Source organism: Hydra vulgaris, chromosome 13 (genome assembly GCF_038396675.1).
Source record: "Hydra vulgaris chromosome 13, alternate assembly HydraT2T_AEP".
Classification (NCBI taxonomy): domain Eukaryota; kingdom Metazoa; phylum Cnidaria; class Hydrozoa; order Anthoathecata; family Hydridae; genus Hydra; species Hydra vulgaris.
Window position 1 is genome coordinate 22,524,822 of NC_088932.1, and position 12,172 is coordinate 22,536,993.

Sequence of the window (12,172 nt, forward strand, 5' to 3'; positions counted from 1 at the left end):
TAGCCGCCAAAAGCGGCTGATCATCGGCTAGTCACTTTCGGCGGCTGATACTAATGGTCCACTAAGTAGCCGGTGAGTAAAAATACAGCAGATCGCTCAAAATGTCTATATAGGTCCACTGAAAATCCGCTGTAGAATGTTTTCTGGGAGGCTGCTTATTTTTCGATAAAATAAATATTTTTATTTTAATGATTTTATTTTATTACATTTATATATTTTTTTAATAACTTTATTTTTTGTTATTATGAAAACATTTAAGTTTGTAAAAGTAGTCCATAAATTAAATTATCAACTAATTCTTTACAATTTATTGTAATTTCTTATCAATTTATTGTAATTGGTCTAGTCGTCACAACGACGACTAGACCAATTACAATAAATTGATATATTCTAACAATAATATAAACATCTATAAATAAATAATAAAATTAGAACTAAATTATTTAAAAATTATATATTTGGGACTTAAAATGATAAGAATTTCGATTTATAAGTCTTCTTTGAGTACTGCTTACTAGTTCATAAAAAAGGTTAACGTTCAGGACTCAGAGGTTAAATGTCTTTTTGCGTAATTGTTTAACAAGGTTTTTCTAATTAAAGCCAACATGGCTTTATGTTTAAGTGACAATTTTTTTTGCTTTAAATTTATTTTTTTGTTCAAATTTTACAAGTTGGGAGGTTTGTTTAAACTTTTTTTATATATTTTTTGCCAAATTAAAAACAAAAAAAAATTTGGGTTACGTTAGTTTGAAGTACTAACCCTCTTAACATAATCCGCCAACAAAAAGGTAAGCCGCATGATTATGCACATTTTTCTTAAACTTCTATGTTTCTGAAGGTCCTTCATTTCTGTATTTTTTCCGATTTTTGATTGACATTTATTTTGATTACGAAAAAATATTTCAATTGGTTTTACATATTTTTATGTAATTTTTCACATTTTTTTCAACAGCAATAAATGAAAAAAAGAACAAAAAATAAACAATATATAGGAATATTCAGGAAACAGATTATTAAAACTCTTTCAGACTATAATTTGAAACAACGTATTAAAATTCTTTCAACATCACAAAATTTTTAATGAGTATGAACAGAAACAATTAGCTATTAAAAAAATTGGTTTGCGCAGTTTATATTCATGGCACTTTTTTTTGTTTTTATTTTTTCAGTTAATATTAGGTGCATTTTTTTCATGATTATTTTTAGAAGCTGACACAAATGCTCTCTGCAATGAAAAATAGGTTACATTCATGGGATTAATGCTCGTGTTTAATATCATTTTAATAAAGCTTGGTTTAAACTGATTTTTGTTTTTAAATAGCCATGATATTAGAAAAAAAATTTAAACTTTAAAGAAATCTTCTACTATTTTTATAACTTGCCTCAGTATTTTGTGCGTATGTGTGTGTGTGTGTGTATATATTTGTAGATATTGAGTATTGAGGTGCTCGCAAAAGTTTTTAAGGTCTTATAACAGAGTACCGCAAAAGAGCATACACCTATAAAGTTCACGCCTCCTTTCTTACTTACCTATGCTGCTTATTAGACTAGGCCCGGCGTCGAACCTGGGGTCTTTTAGTTCCAGAGCTAGAGCTCTGCCGCTGTGCCACGGCAGATTTTCAGTTTTATAAATTTCATATAAAAATTTATTAAATTAAATTGTATAAAAAATAAATTTCTTAAAAAATAAATGTATCAAACATAATCAAGCATGTAGAATTATATGCAATGTGAATAATAAGCCCACGCTAAGCCGTTATTCCAAGAAATAAAAACGCTTAATGTCAATGAGTTAAACCTCCAAAATTTATAATTTGTGTTTAAGTATCAAAATAACATGCTTCCAAAATTTTTTATATTCGCTTTTCAAAAATTAACCGTAAATACTTAACGAGATGCTCCGTTTAGAACTTTATTTTACCTAAGTCTAATCTTAAAAAAACAGATTATTTAATCTAGGACGTTTTATATGGAATCAGCTCTTGATAAAAATATCAAAGTAAAACCTCAATAAATTCTTTTGAAAATGTTGTTAAAATGTTTTTGCTTGACTTATCAGACACAAACATAATTTTGTATTTTTAACAGAAAAATAAAGATTGAAAAAAAAAAAAAAAATTATATTACTTTGGATTTTTTGGGATTTTCCTTTATTAATACTTATTATACTATCAAATCTTGTTTTATTAAAGTTCTTTTATTTTTATCCATTTATTCTTTTGTAGTTATTTTATATTGCTTTATAATATGAGAAAGTATATATTTATATAAAGTGAACTTGTTAAAGAAAAAAAAACACTTCACGTTTACTATAGGGGCTTGATGATAAGACTACTGTCTTCTACTAGCTCTTGTCATTCTTTTATTTTATATTTTATTTTGAAGCTTGTAAATAAGAACGTTGTAAAATGTTTATACATGACAAATAAATAAATATAAATAAATATCATAACAAAAATACAAACTAATATTTTTGAATGCTTTGTTTAAACAGGTAAAAACGCTTTTATTAAACAAAGACCTAAATTCTTGACCCAAAGAAAAATATTACTCATACTTCTTTACTAACAGAAGTTATAAAGTTCAATAAGTCATAAAAGTAAACTAATATATCTCAAATATAAAAATAGATAAATAAAATAAAAAGGTTTATAGTTTTAATATGTCATCAGTTAATAATTTTATATTAATCAATTACAATAATTACTATTCAATAGAGGCTCAATTTTATTTTTTTAATCACAATCATCTCTTTTTGATATTCAGAAAAAAACGTTACAGCAAGTATTATGAGAAATCGAATTGATTACATTTGTTATTGTTCGCTTCAAATGGTCAGTATTAGTTACTTTTTGTAGAAACACTTTTTGTTTAGCATATTCCATAAAAATAACACATATGGTACCATATCTGGGGATTGAGCAACCCATTCAATTGAACCTCGTCGACCAAACCGTCTTTCTTCATTTAACCAAGCTCTAAAATTTCTTCTGTTTCTTTGGATCCGTGTGACCTTACGCTTTTAAACCATTACTGGATGAGTTCTTTAAGCATTTCTAGGTAGTTTTAGCTATTGATTGTTGGTTCGTCAAAACGTTCTCCGACGCACTGTAAAAAATTTTGGACTGCGCTTATCGTATTCTTTACAGTATTTGATTTTTCTTGCAAAATCGGTTGTTCTGCTTATGGACTCCTGAAAAGTTTCATTGGGAAAATTTTTTTTGACAGTTTGGGCTCTAAGAATAAAGCGTCCCATATATAATTTCTTTTGTTTTTAAATTTTATATGATTTTAAAGGTTTTCTTTATTTTGTGTGATTTATTTGCTGATTCAGTTTCAAGAAAACTTTTATACGTTGTATCTTTTGACCTTGGATTTGGTATTTCGGCATTTTAAAATTGTTTAAACTGATAACTGATAACTACAATATTATATCAGATACATAGACTTTAACTTTCAACATTATTGTTTAAACAATCTAATAAAAAATTTTAATAATAAATAAAAAAAAATTATAATTTTGATTCTACTAATAAAAATATTTTTAAAAGTAATTTAGAAAAAGTTAAATGGGTTAAAAATGTAGCTTACCAAGCAGGCATTCAGTTCAAAAAAGTTATTTTTTAAACGTATTTTGAAAATTTTGAATTTCTTTTGGACATTCAAAAAAGTTTTTTCCTGATATGCTCTTTTCCCTATATGCTTATTGGGAATATGCAAAGATATCCGTAATTATTTTTATTACAACGGCGGATGCAGAGATTACCCTACCCCAAACGGGAGAGCAACAAGTTACTAAAATATTTTTTAGATTATTCTTAACTAAATTCAAACCCACAGACAAGTTTAAAATTTCAAACAATAATCTCTTATCGTTTAAAAATTTTGACAACATAAATGCGATAGTGGTTTAGTCATAGAGGACCCGCTTCTTAAGTTAAAAGTTTCCACACCGCGTCCCTGTTAGTTAACACACTTAACATTTTTCTTTTCGCAGCGGCTTTGATCAAGGTTTATGTTATGGAGTTAAAGAGTTGAAAGAAGTTTTTTATTTTTTTTAATTCTCCTATTTTATAGACTTTTAAGCGTGCTATCATTTTATTATCTCAATACGTCAATAAAAATTACATACTAATACGTCACTAGCCTATCAGTATGCAGTTTTAAAATAGTTTTCAATTATCAGAAAGACTTATTATGAAGATAGCTTAGCATTTTGAGAGTTATGAACAGAGTTTGGCGTTATGAACAAAGCGTTTTTTATTAAAAAAAGTTAAATCTATTTTCAACATATTATATAATATAATATATTAATATTAAATAATATTTTAATTAACATATTATAAAATGCTTAAAAAGGGATCAAAGTTTGCTCTATAAGTATTAACATTATGATTTTTTCATGATAGCTTACGACCAAATCAGGCCTAAAAGCTAAAAAGTATTTGATACTGGTAACATTAGCATTGTAATGTTTGATTGTGAGAGTTCTGAAACGGACAATCAAAAAAAATCTGACATAGGTTCTTAAAAGGAGCTTGTAATAATTCCACGGGCGGCTCTGAAATGACAAAGTATGCCAGCAAGTAATAATGGCAGCATAGAGCTTTGCCTGCAATAGACTCAAGCTCTCTATCAAAATAACTATAGTCCTGGCCTCAACGGTCTTGGAAAATTTAGGTCTGAAGCCCTGGCGTCAACAGTTTTGGGAGATTTAGGTCTAGAATCAGCCAAAGATATCCCTAATTTTATCAATCAAAATAAGTTGCACCCTGGGAGGACTAAGTACAGATGTAAAATACAAAAACAAGACAAGCTAAATGTTGTGCATTGCTTCTGTTTAGAAGCATTGCACAGACATTGTAGAAATAATTTATTATACATATAATGTCATTAAATAACGTCAACAATGACGTTATTCAATGTAACAAACATCAAAAATGGTGGGATAAGGTTAATAGAAAAAGAAGTAAGAATCTTCAGAATTAATAGAAAAAGGATTATGTCAGTTTCATGGTCAAGAATTATCAGCAAAGTGGCTCCTAGGAGTTCTAAACCTTTCAAGATGACTAACAAAAGCAATATGTGTTCTCCGTTTATATGTGTCAACCTTTGAGCCGTCTGAACAGCCTAGAACTTTGTAAACTTATATTATTATTATTATACGTATTTACCTTCTAATACAGTTTGAGTTAAGTTTTTTTTAAGAATATAGTCAGAGACCTGTGGACAACAATTGACCTGTCGCGTTATCTGTCTGCTCTACTAAAAGAAATTATCGATAAGAAAATTTTCGTAAATCAGGATTGCACAGAGTTTTTAAAGCAAGGTCACAGCAAGTTAGCAGAATAAGACAATTCATTGATCCTGAATTTAAGTAAGATTTTATCAACCTCATTGATTGGCAAAATAATAAAATCACCAAGCCTCTATTGACATTTTCTCTTTCTGAGGGAGAAAAATGGTCAATAACAATAAATAGCCTGTAGTAAATTATCCCAAGATTCAATATCACATTCAAGTCATTTAAAGCTGTCTTAAATTAGTTACTGAGACATCGTCAGCCGCGTATAGTCAAAAATTAAGAAACCGAGTTATGTAATTAAAAATATAGTGTCATCGCATAATTCTAGTTTATAACATGACCAACGTCACGGGTTTCAAAGTGGGTGGGCACAATCGTCTATTTCTAAAAAAACTCTATATCTAGAATTTTATCGAAACAAAAAAAAAGGTCTATTAGAATAAAAGTGGAAAAACGTGTCCCAGTCCCCCCGGCGTCGTCGGCCTTGTATGATAAGGTGTCCCAAAAAAAAGAAAAAAGACTACACCCTCAAGTGTTTGGGATGTGGTCTGTAAAAAAAAAAACCCATATGTTATGGTTCATTTAGTCGACAATTGCAAGATATATATTTTGAAAATTTGAATATAACAATTTGTTCCCTATTTTTGTTACTTTTGGTTTTGTAACAATTATCACCAAAGTAGCATAGCTGTTAAAATCATACAGCAAGTTTTATTAGATAAACTCAAGAATGTTTATAAATTTTTCTAATAGATTTACTTCATAAATGATTTTAACTAGTGCAGAAGTGTTCACAATATCAATTTTTTTTTTAATATGGAACATTCAAAAATGAAAATAAAGCAAGGTGCAAAGAAAAAATACAACTGCTATATTAGTCCTAGAAGAACTGGTTACCTTCTTAATTATCCTATAAACAAATTGCCAACTAACCAACTGCCTTCTGTGGGAAATGTGTTAAAATATTATCTATTTTTAAACTCTGAAAAAAAGCTTTAGATTTAGGCCATCAAGGTTTCACATTGCGTGTCCACAAAAATGTCTTGAATTTGTTTTATTGGTGTTTGTGTTAATCATTTTGGGATCAATTATGTTGTTGCAGAAGTTATTTCTGTATGGATCAAAGCAGGTTTTGGAGATTATATTCAGAAGGGAGCTGAAGTAAGGAAATTAGTAACATTTAAAATAATGAATATTTTTTCAGTTTGTACTCGTTTTTTGTTAGCTTGACTGTAATTGTTATCAATAAAATAAATTTTTTTTAATATTTATTTAGAAACAAATTAATGAAGTTCATTAAAAAATCACGTAAATACTATTAATGAAATCACTTAAAGATAAAACAAAACACAACATTCTAGCAGAAGAATTTAAATTCGAGTTAAGTAATCTTTTTAATATTTCAAAAATGGATTATAAGCAGAAAATAAGAGCGTCTAATAATGATCTAGAAGTAGTTGAAAATAATCAAGAATTTTTTAAAGACCAAATGAAGGAAAGGAAAATGTTCATTAAAAAAAAGATGATGCTGCTTACAGAGCTAGAACTAAAAAGAGGAGAATCAGATTTCTAACTATTGAAAAACAAAAACAAAAAGAGATTCATAGAGTTCAAGGAAGCAAATATAGTAGTCTATCAATATGTAGTGAAAATTGGATTTGAAACAGCCGACTGCAAATTTGACTCTTCAACAGTTGATGAATTTGAGGAAAAACTTATAAAGAAAAAAAAGGTAATTGTGAACTAGGTCTTCTGTTCGCAAATAATGGTTTCAGATAATTTAGTCAACAGGAGATCTTATAAGAAAGCTATTAGTTGATTTACTAAAAGGTAAAAGACTAGTTCTACATTTTGACACTAAACTAGTTAAAGAAATTTAAGAAGACCTTCAAATATCTGTTTTTTGTGATAGATGGGCTGTGAGTGTTAGTTCTTCAGATGCTCCAGATTTTAACGATACATTGCTTGGAATTTTCCAATTAAAAAATGGTACTGAAGCATGTCAGGCAATTGAACTAACAAAATTATTAGAATATTACGAGTGTGTTAATCAACTGTTTGCTTGCTGCTGCGATACAATCAGTACTAACACGGGGAAATATGCCGGAGCAATTCAATTGCCGAGCGTAAAACCCAAAACCCCTCCAACATGGCTGTTATGCAGGTATCACATATATAAGCTGCATATGTCTCACTTCATGGAAGTGCTCACAAGAAAGATGAAAGTCCTCATAGAGTATTATATTTAAAGTTAAAAATAAATTGGAACGAATATTGTACAGATGTGAACACTCTAAATAATTACGTAAAAGTGTGCTGGGATAACCCAGAAGTAAATTCAGTGTTGTACACTCTTGCAAAAGATGCCCGTACTTTCAGTTCAAAAGCTTTGCTTAAATATACTTTTGCAAGAGGTAATTATAGAAACCTTATAGGCCAGTTATACCAAAAAATAGTAGTTTATACCAAAAAATAACAAGCTGGCCAGTTATAAATAACCTGCCAGCTTGTTATTTTTTATCTTGGTGGAAATGTAACTAATTTTAAATTCCATCAACATAGCGCTTGTTATGAGGCATGTTTTATGACAGATAGACTTTATCTCCTTACATTGGATATGACAAAAAATGTTGCTAAAGTAATGATAGAAAAGGAAAAAAATGAGGTATAGAAAGGAAGTTTTTTTACCGCCATTCTTTATGCACCATGGTTTTTAAAAAGCTCTTAGTCTTCAAAAGCACCCAAGAATGACCTTGATTCTTTAATGGCAAGTCTTAAAATACAAGAGCAATACGATGACCGGTTAGGACATCCTTTAACAAAGAGTATAAAACAATTTTCTTGATACATAACTCATCAGCTTGCTGTGTTAGCGGTTGGAGATCGTAACGTTGAAGACAATGAAAAAATAAAAATGAATGATAACTACTTAAATTTCCTATGCCTACATTCCATAATTGGTATCCTCAAATTATTCCATTTGTTGATTCCAAAACAACATTATCTCTTCTGGTTGGTCCAGAGTCTTGGTATTTTTTTAAAATTATTGAAATTTCAAAAAGCGAAGTTGAACACTGGGTTTACGGTGGAGTAAAATCTTGGGATAATATCTCTCTACTACTTACAATTGCTCAGAAAGAAACATCAAACTTATACAAGACTTTGTGATGGCATCTACAAATGATGATCAAAAGAAAAATATAAGGCTTGTTGCAAAAGATCATAGAAAAAAATTACAAGCCAAAATGCCAATAGATCAACTCACAAAAACATATACATTATAACTGTTTTTCTATGCGTTTAATTTTATAGAAAAAAGGTTTTTTACATTGTGATTCATTTTATCTCCTGTAACGGTTGTTTATTTCATTATTTAATTCTGTTTTCAAACTTATAAAACAAATTTCTAAGTTGGGGTTTTTTATATTTATTGAAGGAGAATTATCTCAGAAATATGCGCGTAAAACCTTAAAAAAATATAAATCTCTCTGAATTTATAATTACACATCTAGCAAAGTTGCTAACTTTGGGTCAAAATTTTTTTTATATTCTATCTTTATAGATCAAATCGCATAGTTTGGAGGGTATAGTCTCTTGATTTTCAAATTTTCATCATATTTTGGGACACCCTACTGTATAATACACAGGGTGAATACTGTGTTGCATAATTTAATATAACACAGTATACACCCTGTGTATTATGCACAGGGTGAATACTGTGTATATTTATAGTTTAATGTAACACAGTATTCACATTTTAACTTATTTTAAGTATTCTATAACAAACTATCAACAGTATACTGTAACAAAGAAAAAATTTTTTAAAGGAAAAGGTGTTTTTATGGGCGTTATTTTTATGCAATAGTTACAACTTTTTTTTGAAAAGTGTTTTAAATCATTTTACACTTTTATAAAAAGGGTTTTACGAAATTCTCATAAATAATAAATTTACGCTATATATATAAAGTTAAAAAAAAAATAAAACAATGGCTAAATAAAAGCGATATATCTTTTTCTATTACGTCCCTATCTTCTGCAAGAAGATGTTTTTGAATAACGTTTATTTTCAATAATTAATTTTATTTTCTAACCAACATCTCAAGGTGTAATTTATCTCAGATAAATCACACTCTCTTGTTCTGTAATCTTAATTTCTCGAAGTTAAGATATCGATATAATCTTGAGCATAATGTTAGCTTCAAGAGATCTATACTATTAAGTTGATAAATATGTAACGGTTGAAATCAAGCGAGTAAGGCTTTTTCTTTACTTCTATATATATTTATAGTAAGAAATATCGGAATATGATGTTGTTAAATCTTTAGTTACACAAAACAAAAAGTCAAGGAGAATTAAAAGATAAACGATAAAGCTAAGAGACCAAAAATTAACATAATTTTTTTTTACATTTATCATTGTGATACATATATATTTGAAATTGAATAAATAAATCATTTCATTTAAAGAAAAAAACAATGTTAAAATAAATACGTTAAGAAAGACTACTTTTAATACATTTTTTATATAAAATGAATATTTAAAAAGTATTAAAAAATTGTTTAAAATATTTTTTGGCATTATTACAATAATAATAATAACAATGTTAATACTAATATCACTAACATGAAAACGAATAACTATAACGATAAAAAAAAACTTGGTAATTTTTTTTTTTTTTTTATAGCTGTTTTTATTTCGACCATTAAGAAAAGATGGCAGGTTCAAAGCCAGATGATACAAATTTCAAAAAACAAACCAATACGCTTTCATCGCATCCTAATGAAAAAATAGATTTAAACAAACACAGTGAAACGTCAAGTGAAGGTGACTTCGACGACATATTTAAATCAAATCGTTTGCTTGGTTACACGGATGCGATAATGGCCACGAGCGCAACTTTTCTTGTGGTACCAATTAAAAATTTAAAATCAACAGATGCTAAAACATTTTCTGATTACCTGCTTGAAATGCGTACTGAATTTATTATGTTTTTTCTTGGTTTTACTATTGTATTAACCATTTGGGAAAACATGAACGTGCGATCAATTTTTGTTAAGCGAGTTGACGACTTTATTCTGACATTAGTTATATTAGAGATGTTAGCAACAATAATCCTTCCATTTGCAATATATCTTCAAGGAAGTTGCCCAAATGACTATGTTCCGATCGTGTTAACATGTTGTGGGTTAGGGTTCATTCAAATTTTAGACATGTCTATTCTGTTTTACGCTATAGAAAACCCTAAGCTTCTTCACCTTCAAATGCAAAAATGGTCCAAAAAAGAACTTCGCAAATTTCGTGATATAGTTCTTGTTAGACCAGCATTGTGCCTAATTCTTGTCGTACTTGGTGGCTTATTTTTTTTGGTACACTACGCTATTTCCTGGGTGTTTATAGCCATTTTGACAATTATGCCTATACTTCGTAGCTTATTTTTATATATTCGACGACGTAAGGAAACTCCAAATAGTATAAAGAAATATCAATTTTATTTCTATTTTTCTAAAAAAAACATTCAAAAGGAGCGTATAGAGGTGATGAGTGACGCAGCATTTGCAATTATTGTAAGTCTTCTGATACTCGATATCACAACACATTTTTCTCAAGAGGTCCAAAAAACGGGATTCAATTTAAACCACGAACTTAAAATCAGTCTTCAAGAATTTTATACGTTTCTTGCAACTTTTGGTATTGTTTCAACTTTATGGTATGTTAACCACTGCGTTTTGCATCTATTTCGCACTGTTCCAGTAATAGCGCTTTATATACAGAAATTTTTTTTGGCATTTTGCTGTTTATGCCCTCTCGCCGCAAATATGATTCTACAATTCGGTATTAAAGGAGACCACAAATCGTCAAGTAGCATTCATTACGCAAGTTTAATAGTTTTTTGTGCCAGTATGGGAAACTTTTTTCTGTTTTTATATGGCTTCTTGACAAAAGATAAATATTTTTATCAATGGGCAACATTTGGCCGCACTTTTCAAACAATGTCACAACAAAATAAGTATATAATATTTAAAGTTTTAAATGTTCCTTTTTGGTCACTTCTATGCGCCCTTTGTAGCTTAAGCCCACAAAATATTGCGCTCTATATTTTATGCGGGTGTTTTCTTGCTACACCAACAAGCTTTTTTGTTGCTAAACTGGTTTTCATGCACCGCGTTGCAAAAAGTTCAAATAAATCTTCTTCAAAGCAAGGTACCAAACAATTTTCCGAAGCGTTTGAAAAAGGCAACGAAGATGAATTAAAAAACAATGATTCATTTAAGTTACAAAATGCGCACGAAAATGAGATATCATTGGACGATGAAAATTTTGACCCATAGACGTTGGTCTGAAATAATTTTTGTTGTGTAATTTTTGTCATTTCATATTTTTTTAATTTTTCTTCAAATTTTTATTTTTCGTTTGGATTTTTTTTACAATGTATTGTTTATTTTTACATTTTATTTTAGATTTGTATACTAACCTTTATTATTTATTGTAACCTTAATTTTGTCTGTATTTAGGGATAGTCCATAAACGCTAAATTTCGCTCATAAACAAAACAAAAAAGATCAAGACTTTTCCCTTGAAGTGACTTAAGTTATAAAAAATAGCCCATTAATTTTAATAAAAATTGCTGCGTTAAAGAGTCTATAATCTCCGACTAATCTTTTTTAAATAAAATTAACGTTATATAATTTATATACAATCCCTTAGTTTGTTACAACTCCCTAAATGTCAACAAAATTTAATTGGGTTTGCTTTTAAATAAATGAATAAATACATCAGTGGCCGATCCAAGAATTTGAGAGAGGGGGTGGCTACATTATAAAAAAATACTTGATTTTTACTTACAAAATTTTATGATTTTTTCCATGT

General features: G+C 28.7%; 1 protein-coding gene across 2 annotated transcripts; it reads left to right on the forward strand.

Moving 5' to 3' along the window:
* The first annotated feature begins 658 nt into the window (after positions 1-658).
* LOC101241671 (endosomal/lysosomal proton channel TMEM175) lies at positions 659-11,776 on the forward strand. Of its 2 annotated transcripts, none has more exons than XM_065815352.1 (2): positions 659-788; positions 9,990-11,776. In XM_065815352.1, the coding sequence occupies exon 2, from the start codon at positions 10,018-10,020 to the stop codon at positions 11,632-11,634; it is 1,617 nt and encodes a 538-aa protein (XP_065671424.1). In that variant the 5' UTR covers positions 659-788; positions 9,990-10,017; the 3' UTR covers positions 11,635-11,776. The 2 variants fall into 2 exon arrangements, with proteins under 2 accessions (XP_065671424.1, XP_065671423.1); XM_065815351.1 differs by lacking the exon at positions 659-788 and adding an exon at positions 9,381-9,557.
* Positions 11,777-12,172: the final 396 nt, after the last annotated feature.

What these genes read in the sequence shown, in the direction of transcription:
- LOC101241671 (XM_065815352.1), top strand. Translation starts at nt 10,018, where the DNA reads ATGGCAGGTTCAAAGCCAGATGATACAAATTTCAAAAAACAAACCAAT.